Genomic DNA, 21,160 nt, shown 5'->3' on the forward strand with positions numbered 1-21,160 from the left:
CGCCTGCCTCTAGGCAGAAGCATCTAGACCCTGACAGAGATGGTCCTTTTGGCTAAGCGCCCAGAGGATCAGCAGCAAGGCTTCTAGGAGGCGTGCTGTCCCTGCAGGACCACCACCCAGCACAGAAGGTCTGTGGCCGGTTGACTGGTTAACTGCGGAGATTGAACAAAATCTAGGGGAGGCCGCAAGGTTGAAACCAATCTAGAAAGGGCCAACTGTTGTGAATCCAGGGCCATCATTTTTTTTTGCCAGGGCCATCATTTTTTTTTGATGGTGGCAATCTAAGAAAATCTGCACATTTTGAGTGAAAGGTAATTCTCCTACCCAAGGTGTAGGTAACAGGAGGGCAGGTGACATCACTCTTCCGCATGTTCCCTTGCACCACTGCACGGTTCTGGAAACATCTAACCTACCTTTCTTGAGAAGGTAAAGGTGACCGGGAGGCAGCCCTAGAAACAGGAATTCACATCCCAAACTTCGCCTCTCTCCCAGCGACAACTAGGCACATTTTCATCATTTAAGGCTTTTTCCGTGTCCTACATTTTGCTCAGCTCACCCTCTGTATATATGCTAATCCCCGCCAGGCTTGCTGTAAATATTTCATGCTGCCCCCACCTCCCTTACAAGCACATGTCAGAATCACTGAGGCTGCAGCCTGGATTCAGGTTTGCTCCACCAGCTTTCCAAGTCAGCTGTGTGTCAGGAGTGGCACTTACACAGGGTAGCCTTGATTTCAACCGAGCTTCCAGCTGGAACAAGGACCACTTTTGTCACTGAATTATTGCCTTAGTTTCTTCATCTAAGAGACTGGAATCAACAGTGGCGTCAGATTCCACTGGGTGACTCACATTTACCTCTGTCCTCCAAAAATTTCCAAGCTGTTCCCTGAGACATGCACCATTCATTTATAAGACTTTCTTTTTCAAAATGAGCTCCTTCAGTATGAATCACTGGGAATGTCGATGCAGATTTTTGTCATTAGTGATTTTAATTTACAAAACTCCTAAGGTTTTTTTAAAAAAAATATTTTATTTAGGGGCACCTGGTGGCTCAGTGAGTTAAATGTCTGCCTTCAGCTCAAGTTGTGATCCCAAGGCCCTGGGATCAAGCCCCACGTTGGTCTCTGTGCTCAGTGGGGAGCCTGCTTCTCCCTCTCCCTCTGCTGTTCCCCCTGCTTGTCCTCTCTAGTTCTCTCTCTGTATTAGTTAAATAAATAAAAATCTTTAAAATTTTTTAAAAATTTATTTGAGAGAGAGAGAGACTGCGTGCCTGTGAGTGGAGGAAGGGGCAGAGGGAGATGGAGAGAATCCCAAGCAGACTCCCGCTGAGCACAGAGCCCAACACAGGGCTCCATCTCCTGACCCATGAGATTATGACCTGAGCCAAAACCAAGAGTCAGACACTTAACCGACTGAGCCACCCAGGTGCCCCAGAAAGTCCCTGAGTTTTTAATGTTTTGGAGGTGCCCAGGCATGTGCCACTTGAGCAGAGAATCTCCCTAGCTGTTCTTGGGGAGTTCGTGGAGGCACTCCGTGGTGCCACTGAGAGGCAGGGAGTGACATCTGGCTCCAGCTCTCTGCAGTTGAGAGAATGCTGGGGGTGGGGACAGGGGAAGGACAACGACCCAATTAAAATGCAAATGATTCCTCTGCTTGTTGCTGCTAAATGAACTCTGAAGGAAAGTTAATACAGATACTGCAAGCCCCTGGCCAAATCAAGATTTCAAGATGACCGGAAAAATGCAAACTAAACTAAGATCTTTCACGATGACTTTATCTCTGATGGGTAAGCTCCAAACCCTCGTCACAGTGAAAAAGGGTGCTACAGAATAAGATCTGGCTTGTGTTCCCTGGTCACCTTGAGTGACTTAAACTTCCCTCTGTGTATTCATTTGATAATGTAAACTACCCATGTAATTCCCAGCTGAGAAAGACAAAACCCAGGTGGGCATCAAAAGAAGGGGGGCGGGGGGAGTGGCCTCACATAGCCCGACTGTGGTTTCTTGCAAGGACAAGAAGACAAGAAGATTAAAAATCTGTGCCAGACACTGGGGTCCAGAGTTTGAGTATTTAGTTCTTACAATGACTCTTAGGGTCTTAACGTTTGTTCTCTTTTCCAGTTTTACAGGTTGGGTAACGAGTCAGAAATACAAATTACGTTTGTCTGACCATGGCCCGTTGATAAGCAGACCATCAGCTAATTCCTGGGTTTGTGATCCTTGTGTTCTTAGACTCTTCTTCCAATCAACATATTACCCTAAGTCTGTTATTTTCAGACCTGGGGCTTCCACTTGATGCTTTCAACAAAAGCAGTTGAAAACCTGAAGGCTGAAAGGGGTACACAATGTGTTTCTTATAAAGAGGAAGGATGCTAACCCTTTTGTCCTTTGTTACTTTCGTGATCGCTGTGCTCAGGACGCGGGCCTCAGTGGATAAAAGCCCTGATTTGAGAGGCACTTGGTGGGAGTCTAGGTCCTGCTCCTTCCCGAGTAGATTTTCAATGAGTTCACTGGGGTCAGGAGGAAAGGCTTCTGAGAGTAGAATGTAACTTGGGAGATACCATCATGGTAGATGGATGGATGCCTCCGCAGGGGTGAGGGTCCTCACCTGGATCCTCAGGTTAGCCCCACTGCTGCTGGTACCAGCTGCAGTCAGACCAGTAGGGCAGGGTGAACTGGGCCCAGCCCTCGGGGGAGCAGAGAAGCATCCCTCTGCATCCACCAAGGCAGTAGGTACTGAGGACAAACACTGCCCGTCTGACCTTAGCGTGCTGCAGCCAAGGCCAGGCTGGGCCTGGGGTGGGTTAAGTGTCACAGAAGCTGTAGATTGGCTCATCAACCCCCATTTAGTGGAAAAATCTGAAAACTCTCATGTCTCCCATTCCCTTGTAGCCAGAGAGCAGGCGCAGGAGCTAGTTTCCCCAGACCTGCCTGCAGAAGGGGGCAGCGGTCACCCACTGAGGCCGAGCTTCGTGGGGGAGTGCTGTGCAAGAGAGGCAGGTTCTGGCATTCCCTCCCTGAAGTCCTGGGCTCCGGGCACTGTGGCTTTTTCTGCTAGAACAGTCCCCTCCATGTGGTTTGGCTCTTTTCCTGGCTCTGCAACATCTAGCCTGATGCTTGGTCCCTCCTAGAAATCCTATGAACCACCTAACCAGCATCTTTTAATACATCCCTTTCTGCTTAAAGTAGCTACAGGAATTTCTGTTGTTTGCAGCCAAAAGCCCTGCTGGGCTCAGCAAGGCAGAAAGCAGAGAAATGAGAGGAAGCTGGGAGGACAGTGGAAGCCAGCTGGCACAAGCGGTGCGGTGCCCACATGCGCTAAGTCGGAGCTTCTCAACCCAGTGTTGTGTGCCCAATGAGGCCACCTAGGGTCATCCACAGAGCACAGGCTTTCATGTTGGCTGCATATGGGCTGAAATCTCAGCCCAACTACCCAACCCCTGGATCTGCTGGGCAACTTTCTGATACTCTCCGAGGTGGAGTTTACTCACCTACAAAATGGGAATGATGCTGTTTATTTACTAGGGTTGTGCAGGGAATAACGAGGTAATATGTGTAAACAGCCTGATACAGAGCTCAGTGATCAGCATTTGTTTGAGAAATAATACAGCAGCCCCCTCCTCCCCAATCTTCACTAACTCCTTTGGCTCACACGCTAATATAGAGAAATATACCATATGTGTCAAAATATAAGATTATATTTTTCCCTAAAATTATCCTCACAAAAGAGGAAGATATCTTACATTTGAGTCTATACAGCTATATTATGAATCTCTCTTTTAATTAATTTGGGTGGTAAAGTACTGTTTGGAGAAGACACAATTTGTCTCAGGTCCACTGATGCCAATTTAGAGGTTTATAGAGGTCAGAAATGGTTTAAAATAAAGGCAGGAAATAAATTCGACAATGAATTCAACAATTATTCCAGGAAGGAATGACCTCACATTTAGGTGCTGGATTTCTTTGTAGCAGAGTAGCACGGTGGTTAAAAGCATGAACTCTGGGGGCACTGGGTGGCTCAGTTGGTTAAGCCTCTGCCTTCAGCCCAGGTCATGATCTCAGGGTCCTGGGATCGAGCCCCACAGCAGTCTCCCTGCTCAGGGGGGAGTCAGCTCCTCTCTCTCCCTGTGCCTGCCACACCCCTTGCTTGTGCCCGCGCTTGCTCACTCACTCTCTCTCTGTCAAATAAATAAAATCTTAAAAAAAAAAAAAAAAAAAAAAAAGGAAGCATGAACTCTGGTGCTTAATAGCTGGGTTTGAATCCTGACTCTGCCTTCCATGAGCTGTGTGACTTTGAGCAAGTTCCTTGATCTTTCTGGACCTCAATTCCCGAAGTAAAATGAGATAAAAAAAAAAAAAAAGGTATCTTTCTCACAAGGTTGTTTTGAGGAGTAAATAAGTCTATTACATGTAAAGCACCTATGACAGTGCTTGCACATGGCAAATGCGCCAGAAAATCAAGCCATTCTCAGAATGAATGGATGGGAGAACTGTGCAAGAATGAATGGATTCTTGTGGTCTTAAAAGGTCCAGGGACAGCACTATAGGAGGATACAAAAACTGCTCTCAAACAGTGAAGATGGAAATGAAGGTAATTGATGCTCTTTGAAAAATGGACTCATTGGGCTTAAACCATGGGTTTAAGTTTGAGTTTGAATAAATTTACTTTATAAAGCAGATGAGTTGGAGAAGGAATATTCAAAATTAATATACCATTTAAATTTTAAATGGCATTTTAAATGTGTGTGAATTAAATTAATAAAGCAGATATTATAGACATGACTCTTTTATACATACTGCCACATTATTGGTATACTGAATGCTATACTATTAGTATTCTAAAATACTACTTCATATATATTTATTTTGGCCAAAAATCCTTTCGCAGATCCTCTTGCTTATGTATGGGGCTTATATTCCATTATATTTGGTAAAAGAAAATCCTACTCTTTTTCATCAGCATAGAAAATTCAAACTGTTATCAAGAAACATCTTAAACCATATGTCCCTGCTCTTAAATTAGTGCTCTTATGACCCCATTCCTGTTTTTTTAGATTTCAAACAAAAATAAGGAGCATCAAACCAAAATAAAATAAAATGGAGGGAAATGTAAAATATCTTCATGTATCTTAAATATATATAACCTCCAAAATGGGCAAAGATGTTACCCAACTGTGTTTATCTGATATCTTCGTTATGCCTTCATTTTTCTTGGGAGTGGGGATAAAAAAAAAAATCCAACAAAGATAATAAGATTTTCTACATTCATAAAGCATGGAATGTGATACAAAGGAAAGATTATATTTTATTTCACGGGGTCTTATCTCTACTTCACTAGAAATGGAGAGATGAATATGGCCAGACATTCCATATCATGTAGTTTCAGTGGTTCCTTTGAAGGAGATACACGATAACCTTGAAAGGCTTATCAAACATTTATGATGTTTATGACGTATGAAGGAGAATCCAAAGGGTTAGGAACGAGGCCACTTAAAGTGCCAAGAGGGGATCATAACTCAACTGTCAACAAAGACTACCGTCCATTTCAACAAAATAACCCTTTTACACTGACCTTGTTCTCAGTTCTGTTGGAACGTGATTATAAACTCATGCTAACCAAGCATTCTACCCCAAATTAGATAGTTTGTACAGTCCTCAAAAATTTAGACAGAACATTAAATATAGTTCTTATTGGATATCAGACTATCCAAATGTGGAAAAATCCAAACCTTCTGTTCAAGATATTGTAAGCAGCCTCTTAATAGATTTCCTAAATCACTGCTAAAACCAAACCAGTGAAGACATCAGTAAGATGAGGCATATTCCACCTGTGTGGAATGTCAGTTAAAATGATCTCAATTTCCTACTCAGCAACACACACACGTACACATTCTTTAAAACCAGAAGGAATTACTCAAGGTAGCCCAACAGTTGGAAAGGAAAAAAAAAAAGAGCTGACATAAAAGAGTGGAGTGATGTGTAACTGTACTGAGGAAAGACAATAGGTAACACCCAACAAACCCTTCCTACACTCCCCAAACCCGGTAAGAGAGATTACTTCTAGCAGATGGGCCATGTCCTCCAGGTTCCGACTGAGTTGTTCCAAGCCTTTCAAGTCATCTAAAATGCTATGAATCGGTGCTGCCAAAACCCAGCATCATCAGAAGGCGTGCAATTTTTGAATAAAGCTGCTCTTACTCTGGGAAGCTCTCAGCAGAGAGGTGTAGCTCCCTGTCGTCTTAAGACGACACATTTCTGAGTAAGAAGAATCTGCAGAGAGCCAAGATGAAGTTATATTTAATGGTGTAGAACGAGGGGTCTGCTGGGTTGGAAAATGCAAACATCTTTCAACGGTAGACTGAATTCAACCCGAAAGGAGGAAAATACAGGCCAAAACATGGATAAAATTTCCATTACCTGGCTTAGTTAGAAGAGGAAGAAGGGCAGCCCCAGTACCCATGGGGTTTAGGTGTAGAAATGGCCAAACCACTTAGGCTTAAACTAGAACACCCGCAAGGTAGTAGGAAGGTTTGCTTTGCATTCCTTCATCCAGTCACAAAGAAAGGGGAAAGGGGTGCTCACCAGACATACTCCCACAGGTAAAGGCAGACTCACTAGTAGAGTTTTATAGGCTACTTTAAAAGACCAGGCGCTCATTTAGCATGTCCTGCTACTTTCTAGCCTCAGCTTTAGTCAGTGGAATCGTGCTCAAAATTTTTCATCTCTATTGCTCTAACAACATCCAGCATCTACTGCTTCAGTTAAACTCCCTGGGCTCAAATTTCTCTACGTTGTAGCTCCTAGGTGATGCTAACAGCTGTGTTTATTGTTTTCTCCAGGCAATGTACCGGCATGTTTACAAATACAGGTTCGTTGAAAAGGCCTGAGGAAGAAAAATCTGTTCCATTTCCTTGATGTCAACCATGAGCAGCCTTGCCCATAGTAATTACTCAATAAATGTGTAACTGAAGGATTGTTGAGTAAATAAACTTTTCCCTGATTTTTAACAGTTATGGCTATTTTCAGTAGGTTAACCCTGACCAATCTGTCATTTGTAGAAAGATGTGGCACGATCCTATTTAATCATTAAGCTTGTAAGAAACGGCATAAACTCAATGTCAAGTCAACATCACACTATAAAGATGTATTGATTATTTTGCTGATTTGTTTTTAGTTGTATTTTGCCTCATTAAAACAGACACATTTAAACACTGCTTTAAAATATTAGAAAATGGGGGCACCTGGCTGGCTCAGTCAGTAGAGCCTGCGATTCTTAATTATTTGGCGATAAAAAGAAATGAAAGTTCTGATATATGCTACAACATGGGTAAATCTTGAAAACATTATACTAGGTAAGTAAATGGAGCCAGCCACAAAAGACCACATGTTGTCTGATTCCATTTATGTGAAGTGTCCAGAATCGGGGATTTATAGAAACAGAAACTAGCTTAGTGGCTGCCAGGGCCTACAAGATTGGGGGCAAATGAGGAGGGATGACTGGGTACAGGGTTTCTTTTTTTTGGGTTAATAAGAATGTTCTAAAATTAGAGAGTGAGGATGTTTGCACAATTCTGAATATACCAAAAACCATTTAATTGTGCATTTTAAATATGTGAATTGTAAAACTGTAAAAACTCCTAGGAGGGAAGACATGGGCATGTGGATTCCCTAACACTATCTGCCCTTATGAAGGCACTAAAGATGGATTCAGGGGAAGTACTAACTTCAGATGTTAAACAGGTAAAGTCAAGAGGAACTAAAACTCTCTAGGTTAATTAAAATCACTTATTCTTATAGCAGTTAACCCACATGCATATTTTGCTTTATTTTTTAAAAAGATTTTATTTATTCATTCATGAGAGACACACAGGGAAAGGCAGAGACAGAGGCAGAGGGAGAAGCAGGCTCCCTGCGGGGAGCACAATGCACGACTCCATCCCAGGAGCCGGGGATCACGCCCTGAGCCAAAGGCAGCTGCTCAACCACTGAGCCACCCAGGGGTCCCTCAAATGCATACTTCAAATGCTTGACAAGTGCAAACTTCTTAGAAGATCAGCTTCAGCCTCCAACACCTCAACCTCTTTTCTGAACTGGCAACACACCAGTGGTCGGGCAAAACTAGAAAAATTATCAAATCATTATTTTAAAAATAAGAGGAGTAAGTATCTGTTCAGGAAGATTTATGAAGGCACTTTTTAATAGAAAATTAATAAGTAAGATAGTCAGCATTCTTGCTGGGTTTTCCCTTCTCTTCACCCTACATTCCACATAAACCTTGGGGCCCAGCAAAAAAAAAAAGAAGAAAAAAAAAAGAGAACATTTAGTTTCCTTATTCTAAGAAGTAGGGGTCAATGCAAGTAAGCCTTTATATTGGTAAAGAAACATTCAAGGAAATAAAAGTAGCTATTCCTCAAGGTCATAATTAAGGGAAGTAGCTTCAACACTCCCAGAAGCTCACATATTCCTCTACGTTCTGGTGCTCAAGAAATAAACAAATAGCATTTTACATGTGAAACTGCCTAATTATGGCCTCCAGTTTCATTCTGTTTTGGCAGGGTCTTGCTTCCTCAGGCCAAGGAGGACAGATGCTCAACAACAGGAACAAATGGAGAGTGATAGAGGCTGGCCAGACCCTGCAGGAGCCTGTGTCCATCCCCCTACCCGGCCTCGCCTTTCTCAGGAAAGCAGACCCTCCGGCAGCCTGGAGCTGACCTCCCTCCAGGCCCTCTCCCTGTCACCTTCAGCAGGGAGGAGGTCTGACTTCCATCAGCACTAACAGACGAGCCCTTCGCAATTCTGTGTAGGAGCTTTCTATAGAGGAAGAGCCAGAGTCAGCACATCCATGAACCCAGTCAAGACTGCATGTGTTCATGAGTGATTCCTGTCTAATGCAGTGCCAGGACCGTGGAAACGGGGTACACCAGTGCTATCCACACCTCCCCGAAATCTAGAACTGACAGGAGCCTCCAGAGGAGGCAAATGTGAGGACACACCTAACCCATTCCATCGCTCACACTCTGACATTCTCTACCTCCTCGTCACCATTGTCTACTACAGCATTTGTAGAGGGTCAACATGTCATTGGCTTTATGTGCATTCTTTCATGCAAGCCCAGCAATAAATCTGAGTGGAAAGCATAGTCCTTATTCTCAATTTGTATATAAAGCTAAGAAACTCACCCAAGGCTACGTGGCCAGTATGTGGTAGAGCCATGATGAGATCCCAGGCTCTCGTAGCTGATCTGGTTAATCGCAGGAGAGCGGACATACGCCTCCTAACAATAGATGGGCAGCAAGAAGCTGATGTACCAGCAAGAGGCAAGTCTGCTGCCTCTCCACGAGAAGAGAGACTTCATCTATTCCTAGGACTGACCCAAAAAGCCATCCTGGGTGAGCTGGTTAGGGATTCCCTTGGAGCCAGGAAAGGCTTGGCTGGGAGAAAATGGTTCAGCAAGGCTCAGTGTCCACACACTATGTCTGCAGACCTACTGCCCCAGCTCAGAGGGGAGTCTAGTCCAAAGCAGGCAATATGTTCCAGTAGAACCGAATCCCTGAGCCCACAGCTTATAGATGCCTGGGGTGGAAAGCGGACACTCAGCTTGGAAGGAAACTGGGCAAGAGCAGCTCCCAGAAAGGCCTTCTGTCTTAAAGCGGTGAAGCCCCTGCCTGCACTTGGCAGCTCTGACAGCAGCACCCCGGAGCGTGCATGTTCTAGACGCCCCATCAGTGGTCCTCCATCCCTGGCAACTGGCTAGAGGAGGCTTTGCTGCCACTGCTCCTTCCTAGAGCTTCGATGCGAAGGGCTCACTGTCCTGAAGCCATACTTTACACCTGTACATCCTCACTTTTGTGTCAGTCATTACGTACAACGACGTGGTAAATGATAGAAGTGGCCAGCTCTGTGGAAGCGAGCCCAGTCTAATGGAAACCAACAGGTTTGAAGCTAGCCAGCTCGGGGTCCTAGCATCCTCTCTACTTTTGGGAGTGTGATTTATTTTAGTTCTTCACTGAATAAAATGCCTACAATATAGTCAACTCCAAGGAGGAAACAAATGTCTAAGAGTCCCCTCTCCCAAGAGTGAAGATCAAAGATTTACATGTGAGACAACAGTCACTCAAAGTATCATTTGATGTGTCTTACCCATTTCTCCCGTACTTAGTGAGGTGGTGATTTGTTGGTAGTTGGGGGCTTTATGCACACTACTTCTTTATCTGCCCTAACCTCAAAAAAAGAAATTTTACACCAACGGAAAGCACTCGATAACGCCAGGGAAGGCAGAGAGTCTTGAGGTCACTCATAATTGGGGTCTCAAGTGCAACTTTAGCCAATGTTTCTTCTGAACATATGTTACTCCTGACTTATCTGTGAACACAGGACAACACAGAGTAGCAATAGCAGAGGTGTGTATAGCACTCAGAGGTCGGAGGGGACAGAGTGACCATAGGGAGTGGCTGGCAAGTATCACAGAGGAGAAACCGCCCAGATTCTCCAAAGGCAGGACCACAGTTTTCATGCTGTGTTCAGAGACACTGAGGCTTACTTTCCCCAAAATACCTCTTGTATCAACCTGACGTAGTCCTGGGGCCCTAATTCCAAGGTGTCAGTTAACCCATTGGTTTGTGTATTATTTCAGAAACTTTTTAAAAATGTAAATATGTTTTGGGGCACCTGACTGGCTCAGTCCATCTAGTGTCTGACTCTTGGTTTTGGCTCAGCTCATGATCTCCGGGTGGTGAGACTGAGCCCTGTGTCTGGCTCTGTGCAGGTCTGCTTGAGGTTCTCTCCCTCTTCCCCTGCCCCTCCCTGAACCCCTCACTCTATTTCTCTCAAATAAATAAATAAATGAAATCTTTAAATTTTTAAAATGTGTTTCTGCAGGAGGAAAAATATTTCAACCTTGCATTTTCCACACAGGGCTAATGTATAGACCAATTTTAAAGGGGGAAAAAAATCTTATCAGAGCCCTACATAGACCTCATTTTGAGTCATGCTGACTTAAGAGTATAAAATCTTATTTTATTGCTATATCTTTCCATTGCAAATTATCGCTGCAGAAGAGGAGTTTGTTCTGAGTAACTGGCAAAATACTTCTTAAAGGATTACTGTAATGAATAGTTTTAAAATTTGTATGCATGTAAAGATTTAGAAGCCCTTGTTTGAGAATCACAGCTTTAACTTATTTAATGGCTTGTAACGGATTAATATCCAGCTCCTAGCACAGGGCTTGGCACACAGGAGGTGTTCGGTAAACTCTTTTAGAATGAGAGCATTTACATGATTAGAGGCAGAGGCTGAGTAAAGTCCAAAGCATAAAACACTGCTGGGGTGGGCAAGCCCAGGCAAGCGCCGAATTGTGACCTTGGGCAGCTGGATTTAAGAAAGAATCACAAGAGATCATCAAATCTGAGTTTGAAGAGGCCATTAAGTCGCCTAGGACTTCACCACTGGGTAACTCCATCTGTGGTTACCACCAGGAGACTGGCTGATGAGGACAATTAAGGGCTACTTCCCTGCCCCACGGATGTCACTTAATGCACACACACACACACACACACACACACACACACACACTTTGCCTAGTAGTATAGTTTTGTCCTACTTTTCCGTCACAGTACTGGCATGTGTCAAAGAGAGGGTCAGAGGCAAGCCTGGTCTCATGGAAAACATGGCAGGATTTGAAGCCAGCCAGTTCTGATCTTGCCATTTACTGGGTCTGTGTCCTTAGGCATTGTTTCCTCAATTCTAACTTTGCTTCCTCATTAGTCAAATGGAACGAGCAGCTTTGCCACAGTGTTACTGGGAGGCGTACACGTCAGAATGCACACCGTCGGTGGCTGATAGAGCCAGTTCCCGGACACGGACAGGAGGACAGAGGCTGTCACCCAGGGTCAGGAAGGGAGGATAGATTCTGGATGGGAAAGAGACCTAAGGCCAGGCATAAACAGTCTTCGGGCAGGGCGAGCAGAGTGGAAGTGAGGAGAGGAAGGGGTAGAGCTGCCTTCCCCAGGGAGAAGTGCTTACTTGGTGGTTGAGTGAAAACAAAGATGAAGCAGATTTACCACATGTTCAGTTCAGGTGCCAGAGCTTCGAGTCATTCCATTGGCTCAGACAGATGAGACGATCCTCGTCTTGACAAATTCGAAGACCCCCAACAGAAGACAGGTCAGTGAGCTGAAAGCGACTTGGCAAAGGAAGACAGAGAAATGGTAGATACAAAGCATTTGTGCCACCAGCAAAGTGGCCCAACAGTGGGCGACGAGGCAGTCAGCTGAGGGACTTTCCAGTATCCGAGAGAACCTTTGGTTTGCCTGCCAGGACACTGCCCTCATCCATCATTAAAGATTCAGTGAAGTGAGGATAGAGCCATCCTCAGGACACCGCCTTGCAATCCTTTAGGTAAACACCAGGTCTTCCCAAACTTAATTTTAAGACACGGTCAAAAAAAAAAAAAAAAATTGAAGACATGGTCAAACCAGAATAAAATAAACTCAGGATACACTACAACGATAACTATATTATCAGAAGTATACTTGCAGACAGCAGTCTGGAAAAGCAAAATATGGTTAATACATATTAGATGGTAGACTTTTCCCTTTCAAGAATTATTTTTTAAATTGTTGTTTTATGACAATATGTAAAAAAGATCGAGTCAGGAAACCGCCCAATCTCATCCATACCACATAGACTACCATGGGAGACTTTGAACAGAGACCACCATTGAAAGCACACACTTCATCATGCCCCCTTCCGACCCACTCAGCAGTAGGACGGGGAGTGCAGCCCACCAAGTCCAGAGCTGAGGGGTCTGAGAGGCTCAAGGCTATATTTCTGTTGGTCAAAACCTCAATATAAATTTTACCCACATGTAGCAGCCTTATAATGCACTCTGCTGTTCTCAAACTAGACTGGAGAAGTTTTGGTCTATATGACTTTATGCTAAAAAAAATACTTAAAACAGTATTTTCTAACTAGGGTGAATTTTTTAGTCGCCCTGCAGCACACAGACACACGCACATCCCTGCTGAGGAACTAAATGGCCTCCAGTATAAGGAGGAGATCCTACACATCCCAGCTTATGCCTTAAAACAGACTTCAGACCTAATTGCTCACTTTAACAGTTACTCCACTGGAGAGTCACCTACATCCATTAGAATTCATTAATCACATTTTAGTTTTATACAAACCACAGTCAATACTGGACTAGACAGTAATTTGGGTACAGGATGATCTCAAAGGATGATTCTTGGAATATATAGTCTTCACCAATACATGACTCAGGCAAGGCCTCCACAAATAACCCCAACAAGGGCGAGTCTCAAGATCCCTCCTGGTCAATGGATGCAAATTCGATAATTTGTCTGATCTTCCTTCTAAACCAATCCCCGTTACCATCTCCGTTCCCTCTTCCCACCCCAATGACTTGTGCACACCCACTTCAATACCATTTCAATTCAATGGCACAGCATTAATTTGTTTATGTCCCTGTCTCTCTGCCAGACCATGGGTTCCCTGTGAGAAGAAATTAGGTCTTCATTACCAGTGTGCACCCCAACTCAAGCACAGTGCCTGGCACACAGCAGATGCTTCATCTGTGCTCCATCTGTCCTTGGGGCCTCCTGGTTTAAACCAGTTATCCCAGCATAATTATGCATGCCCCCTTGCCCTCACAGAAGTGCACCAATTTGTATGATAAATCCTATGAACACCAAGAGACAGTAGATGGAGGTCAGCTGTTGGTTTCTTTATGAGGTTTGTTCATTCTTCTTTATTTTTAAAGTCATCTCCACATCATCTGCCGCAGTTACTATAGGCAGACAGGTAGGTTGGTGGTTGGGTAGATGAGTAGACTGAATGAGAAACAGGTAATCCAGAAATTAGTTTAAGAATTAGAAAGCAGGTTGTGCAGCTTTGATTTGTCACAGCAGACTTCCCTTCTAATTATCTAGTCAATCCTTTGATAACAGTAAAAGGACTTTGCTTTCTCTGAGCACCCTGGCACGGTGTGGATGCTAGAAGAGTCTAGCAGCAGCTAGAAGGGGGCAGTGGGAAGAGCAACACGGACATGAAATCCACACCAGGACTACTGAGAATCATTGATATCAGCAGGTACTCACTGTTGCAACCCAGACGCACTGCTCCATCGCTCAGAGTTCTGCCCAGGACACCACTCATTCTCTGTCTCTAATGTGCCCCTCAGAAGTGGAAAAATCCCTGAGCTTTTCTCATAGTCCTCAAGGATGGAGGAGTGGCAGGAACCGGAGAAGGTGAGGATGGAACTGGAGCCAATTAACAGACTTGGTGTTTGAGGTTCTGGTTTATACAGCAGCAAGGGGCATGCTAATATGGTTGCCAGAAGCACTGATAAAATCCGGATTATCCAAGTGTATGCTATTTGTCCCAGGGTCTGGCCTTTTTACAGCGCATTAAGGATAGGAAACTAGAACCACAAGTCTCCACGGGTCCTTTCCGACTTGTAATGGTCACAGACAGGGCCACGTAAAGGGGGCCAGAGGGAAGGGGAGTACTTCACCTGTCTGGCCCATTTCCTCTGGTTCCAGAGAAACTCCTCCTTGGATTTAAGGGCCCAGAGGGATTTCCCAAATCCCGCTGCTCATTAAGCCTGTTTGATTTTAAAGAAGAAGATTAAATACACAGCCCACAACCAAGATTCCAGATGTTCAGCAAGCCTTCCCTTTGTGGTTGGGGTCCCCTACTAAGTCATACTTCTAATTAACATCTAAAGCTGGGCTCTGAGGGGCTGTTAGAGGACTCAAGGCAGAGAGGCCCTGGCCCTCATCCCAGCTTTGCTGTTTTATTAGTGATCTGAATCGGTCCTTTGGCTCCTCTGGGTCCTGGCTTCTTCATTTCTCCCTATTGGGAATAGACTACCTACCAAAAACCTCCAGCCCTCTCAAGAAGGCTGTGAAAGTCAAAGGGGATTAACTCAAGAGTTCTTACAGAAAAAGCATAGAAGCCCTCCAGAACTGCACTACCCAATGATACGTATCCACTCATCACATGCGGCTATTTAAACTCACACTAGTGGGCAGCCTGGGTGGCTCAGCAGTTTAGCGCTGTCTTCAGCCCAGGGTGTGATCCTGGGGACCCGGGATCAAGTCCCATGTCAGGTTCCCTGCGTGGAGCCTGCTTCACCCTCTGCCTGTGTCTCTGCCTCTCTCTGCATCTCTCATGAACAAATAATAAAATCTTAAAAAATAAAATAAACTCACACTAGTTAAAATAAAAAATTCAATTCTTTGCTCACACATTCCAAGGACTCAGTAGCCACATGTGGCTACTGGCTATCATGCTGGCCACCAAAGATAAAGGACCAACTTTCTGGCCACCATCCAGAAAGTTCCATTGGGCAGCTCTGCTCTAGAGCCTCTTGAATTTCTCTCCAAACAAACCAAAACGAAACCCAGAACACTCCAGCCCTGTCAAATGCCCAGGAAGGCAATGGTCCATGTGTACTTAATGCCTACAAAGAGAGAAGCCCTTTATATTGACACAGTAGGGCCGCAACTAGGCTCTTTTCCAAAGAAAGCGGCTGAGTTTTTCTTCCCAACACATAAAACAGGCACAGGCCAGTGGGGGACTTTCTCCCACCGCTCCCCTGCCTGTTATACTCAGGTCACTCTTTCAGACCTAATCTATTATTTATACAGTCCTACTTTTAAGAAAATGCATTTTGAAACATTCTCTCAACAGGAGCATTAGGTTTGTGCAAATCGAGGGACCAGGGAGACCCAGTCACTTCATTCCCACCTGACAGGACTTTCCTTTACAGGATCCCAAAATGGCCAATTCCGGCTCTTTAACAAAACCAAAGGACACAGACCTCCCCAAGGCCAAGTGCTAAAAGCATTCCTAAAGAAAATGGCCTGAAACAGAAGCTCCTCCCCCCCAATCTGTTCTTCATTGGCCAAGGATTTATTGGCTCTTTCAGCAAATTAGTCAATTGCCAAGGGAAAGTAAAACCATGGCTCCAATGTAAATACTTGTTGGTAACAATCCTTTAGCGTGACACTTTGGATTTCAAGTGGCTGGGTGGCCTTCCCAATGCCTCATTAAATGGCAACTTTATAGCATTAAGAGGAAAAGGCTCTGGGATTTTCTGTGCAAACGTATAAATCAATCTTTTCAAAGATAAACAATAGACCAATTCAGCAAATGTGTGTGATTGGGGGAAATGGGGAGGAGCGGTAAGCTAACTGAGGGAAAAGGCGCTGAGAAACAGAGAGAGACTGGTCTAGAGTTTTTCCTGCATATTCCACACATTAGAATATCTTGACTGGACATCTCTGTTCTGTCCAGCATTTGTTAATCCATCATCCAATGGGACTGAGGTGCTGAACCCTAAGTGTGAGATCCCAGACGGACGGTATCTTCATCTTCTTATCCTTCACAGTATTTACCATAAAGATTTCCAAGCAGCAGGCAATTAAAATCAGCTGGGTTGGGACACCTGGATGGCTCAGTGGTTGAGCATCTGCATTTGGCTCAGGTCGTGATCCTGGGGTCCCTGGATCGAGTCCAGCATCAGGCTCACTGCAGGGAGCCTGCTTCTCCCTCTGCCTGTGTCTCTCATGAATAAATAAATAAAATCTTAAAAAAAAATAAAATCAGTTAGGCTATTGACTCCTCTCAGTAAATGATTGAGTGTTAAGAAAAGCTGTATCATCAACAGTTGGTTATTGACTACATTGTGTGCCAGCTACTACAGAAATGCTATAAACACTCACCTCTTGCCCCCCCCCCAAATAATTTAACATGCTTTGAGGAATATAAACCAGCAAGTTAACAGTTAAACCCACAGGGATACCACTACTTCGAAAACCCTAGTATTTGGTCTTGAGCAGCCCAATCCTATTCTCTTGTTTAGCAAAACTTCCATGGGCATTGGCTGCTCCTTCCAAATCCCAGTGCTCTAAATGGGCTGAAACAGCTGCACCCCTGGAACCCAGGCTTGGAAAATAGACTTGTTCTTTTCTGATGTGCCCCTAAACAGCAGCCGGTGTCTGAAGTTAACCCCACTCTCACTGGCCTTTGGTAAGCAGCCTTTCAGAGCTATGTGTGGCCCCAGTAGGCTAATATATTTTATTTTTCCTTTAGAAAAAGCTTTTAAAAAAAACATATAAAACTGACAGCTGAAACCAAAGAGAAGAGAAAGTTCTGAAATAGAATATGTGGGGGACCCTCTGCATTTGTGCTGGTGGCAATCTTGACTTTGTCCTCCTAACGGACAGTTCTCTGTGTAGCTATACTGAGTTCTGACAGACTCCTATGGAAAAAATCAGTCCCATTGTTCCACAAGAACAATGGGCAACTGATGATAAGCGCAGTGAGACAAGGGAAGCCGATTTGTGGATCTCAGAGATGGTACTTTTCTGCTGTTAAAACAGTTCCTATTGGGGGAGGAGGGAAAGAAAAAAGGGAGAGAGGGAAATAAGCCATAAGTGACTCTTAATGACAGAGAACAAACTGGAGGTTGATGGAGGGAGGGGGTGGGGGATGGGGATTAAGAGGGCACTGGTGATGAGCACTGGGTGTTGTATGTAAGTGATGAATCACTGAATTCTATTCCAGAAACCCATATTGCACTATATCTTAACTTACAAAATTTAAATTAAAAAAAAAAAACCCAAACCAAAACAAATAAAAACCAGTTCCTATCAAAAAAGCTGCTGTCTCCAGAGCCTCCTCCTCCCTCAGGTCCGCTTCTCAATCTCAGAAAGCAAAATGAAACAAAATACAGTGTGTGGATGAGTGAAAACTGCTCACAGCTTCATAACATGATCCTCTCTCCCAACATCTGAGGTCCCTCCTCCGAGAGTCTCCAGGGCACCACATTCAGGCCAAGTGTTTCTGAGGCAAGAGTCATTCTCCTAATACAATTCTTACTCTGTTCCCGCCTCTGCACTGCCCATTGACTGTGTGCATGTACGGATCTGTGCTTTGGCCTACTGAGAAACGACTAAGCCCATACTTAAAGCATCCCCCCTCCAACAAGCTTGTAGGAATTCCAGAACATATCAGTGATCAATATAGAGAAATCCAATGGAAGAACGAGTCCACCTCATATCAGAATGTTAGCAACGAGGCACAGAAAGGATATGCTCATGCAAGAGCCCATTAACCTACAGTCTGGCACAAAGTCTTGCACCCAGTGGACATTCAAAGACTTTGACAGAGCCGACTTGAAGCATTGGTACTTCTGGCCTTGGCGTGTGGAGTCACTTGGTCCCACTGTGAGAAGTGCAGTCCAGCCCGGGCGGGAGGGCCAGGGACGTGGCAAAGGTGTGGCTTTGCCCAGCCCAGGCGTGCCACCCCCCCCCACCTCACCGAAGCAGCTTCCTGCAGGGAGGTGGCTGGTCCTCGGCCAGGCCACAGCCCTTAGAAGGGTGAAAGGGCGAAGGCAGGAATGTCTTCAGGCAGGGGGAGAGAGGAAGGGAGTCGGGCTCAGCAAGCTGGGAGGAAGAAGGAGCGGCAGGGAAGGAAGAGGCCCACTGGACGCGCAGCAGCAGCCTGGCAACCAAGGGCAAGCCACACCGAACCAGACCTCCGGGCCCCACTGTCCTAGGGTTCGCCTGGGATCATGACCAGCTTTGAACAAATGCGGTGTTCAACTGCTTAAGGTCTGTATGGATACGTTCTTTCTGCATTTCACCCCAGCTATGGAGACAAACCTTCATTTCCTCCTTAATTCCACTTGCCTTCCCCCAAATACCCACTGTTTTCTGTTTTTCATCTAGACCTTCTGGATGCAGCATTCACACACTGTGATATTCGTATAGGGAAAAAATGTATTGCTTTCCTTAATTGGCTACATATTGTACTTACCCTTCTACACTGTGCTGTTTTCTACACTTAACGATATATTTTAGAGCTCATTCTACCTACACAGGGACCCACACTTCATTCTTGAAACTGCCACATAGTATTATACACGGTGGGCTCACCGTATTTTAGTTACTCGTTCTTGTACTCCTGCTTAATCTTCATTTCCCCCCCTCACCCCCCACCTTTCAAACAGTTCTGGAGTGGATATATGTTCAGATGCAAGTATTTTGCTAGTGTACAATTCTAGAAGCGAAATCATCGGGTCACACACTTGCATGTGCAATTTTGATACTGGAAAAACGCCTGTGGCAGGTGAACTCCCACTGGTGGTATGGGAGCGCTCGTTGCCCTAAACTACCCACACCTGGTTCTATCATCCTCTTAATTTTTGCCAAAGCCTCACCCTAAGCCAGACACGATCCAGATTAGACGGTAGGCAGTAATAGGAAAAAAAAAATCCTACTGCTTTAAATTGCATTTCCATGATTAACTGAGAGCATAAGCATTTTGTCTTATATTTATTGGTCATCTGCATTTTCTCTTCTGTGATTTGCCATTTCTCTGCCCATTTTCTTTTGGGTCATTTGCTCCCCCCTCCCCCAATTTATAGGCTTTTACATATCCTGATAATCCATCGTCTATTCTACATGTTTTACACATCCCTCCCAGTCTTTTTAAAACTTTGCTCATAGAAGCTTCCCATAAACAGGGTGGTTTCCAATGCACAATACATTGGCTTCCAAATGATTCTTTTCAGCAAAAGATTCCTTTCTCCAATCTAGGGGAACCCACAATAACAGACAGACAATAGCAAAACTGCTCTAGTTGAGGATGAACCAGCCTCTTAAGTTCCCACCAACTCCCTCACCCTGATTCTGAGGGACCAAGAGCAGAGGTTGAAATCACAGATTCAGTCCAACCCCCTCATGTTATAAAGGAAGAAATACAGGATAAGGGCTGCTGGAAGAGGAGCTCAAGGCCTCCTCACAGAGAGAGATAAGACCAGAACCGAGGTTCTGGTTCTATGAACTAGTGCAGTCTTTAAAGTATTTAGTCTTTAAAATAGAGCCTGGATTCATTCCAATTTGATATGACAACAAAATGCAGCTATTCAGCATCTGATTCATGTACTTTTCTCCCATCAAAGAAAAAGAAAGTAACATGCTAATAAAATAAACAGACATTTTCACTCAGAAACTCAACTTACAAAGACATTTATCACAGCTTTCTAGTTAGGTGTTACTGTGTCAACTTCCTGCTTCTTTCTCCCCACTCGGATAGAAGCTAAACAAGGAATCCTGTCTGTCCTTCTCTCCTGGATCTCTACAACCCAGACTAAGCCTGTCAAATTATAGGTCTCAATAAATTTTTACCTCCAAAACCATTCAAGATAGCTAAAAACAAGCAAAAAATGATCCAATTGCTCTTTTAAGAAATTTCAACTGCATTGATCAATGTAACCTCTGCAGAACAGCCACCCATTAGCAGGCGGCCTAAGAAGTGGGATGTAAGAAGGAATGTCAGGGTCATGAAAATCCAAGTAGAATAATTGAGAGCAATACTGCTGAGAACATATGACCACTCTCCTCTTTCCTATTTATGCAAATCTTTGGGCTTCTAGTTTGTTATGCCTGTTTTTCAGGCCATTTAGCATTTGCAGGGCCCCTTTCAAAAACCTCATACAGATGGAGTCGGCTGCTCCAGTCCAAGACCTTTCTCTTACCTGCTGTAATACTAATTACTGACTGTGGGAACCTGAGGAAGTTAAGCAACCATAGGCCTCAAGTTCCAGATTCCTCTTCTTAAAGTAGACACAGTAATAGGCCTGAACCTCTTAGGTTTTCAGGTTTAGTGTTAATGAACATAAGTTGCTTAGCAATGCCACGCATATGGGATCACTGGAGTTTGTTTTACCAGTTATCAGGTCTGCAGAGCTGTCCACTCTTAGGATGGGTTTTTGCATGCCCAGAATGAGAGGAGAGAGTAGACTACACACTACACACTATTGAATACGAGGAAATGGGATGAGATGAGCCAGCATTATTAAAAATACATTCCTGAGAGAATAACCCTAATTTATAGAGCAAGTCAAATCCAATCGTAATGGCAAATATTAGATGAAGGTCTTAGAATTCCTAGACCACAGAGGGGAAGATTGACGGAGAGCCTTCAGTTAAATGCCAACCAGCTGATTAGAAATCCCAGTCCCAGACCATAGGAAGAAACAAAACAACACAATAAAAAACAACAACAACAACACTAAAAAAATCATCAACCCATAGCCAGAGGGATACCCTTTTAACTGTGTCTGAGGTTATA

At 44.3% G+C, this 21,160-nt stretch overlaps 1 protein-coding gene across 6 annotated transcripts in view; it reads right to left on the reverse strand.

Moving 5' to 3' along the window:
• Positions 1-21,160, reverse strand: part of PDZD2 (PDZ domain containing 2) — a 357,195-nt gene that overhangs the window by 148,273 nt on the left and 187,762 nt on the right. The window contains exon 1 of one of the 6 annotated variants that reach the window (XM_072757136.1): positions 12,058-12,156. The exons of the other annotated variants lie outside the window; for them this stretch is intronic. Coding sequence (XP_072613237.1) covers positions 12,058-12,062 — 5 coding nt within the window. The 5' untranslated portion in view covers positions 12,063-12,156. Of the gene's footprint in view, positions 1-12,057; positions 12,157-21,160 lie in introns of those variants that run through there. 6 annotated transcript variants of the gene reach the window in all.

The sequence above is a fragment of the Vulpes vulpes genome, chromosome 4, assembly GCF_048418805.1.
Source record: "Vulpes vulpes isolate BD-2025 chromosome 4, VulVul3, whole genome shotgun sequence".
NCBI lineage: Eukaryota > Metazoa > Chordata > Mammalia > Carnivora > Canidae > Vulpes > Vulpes vulpes.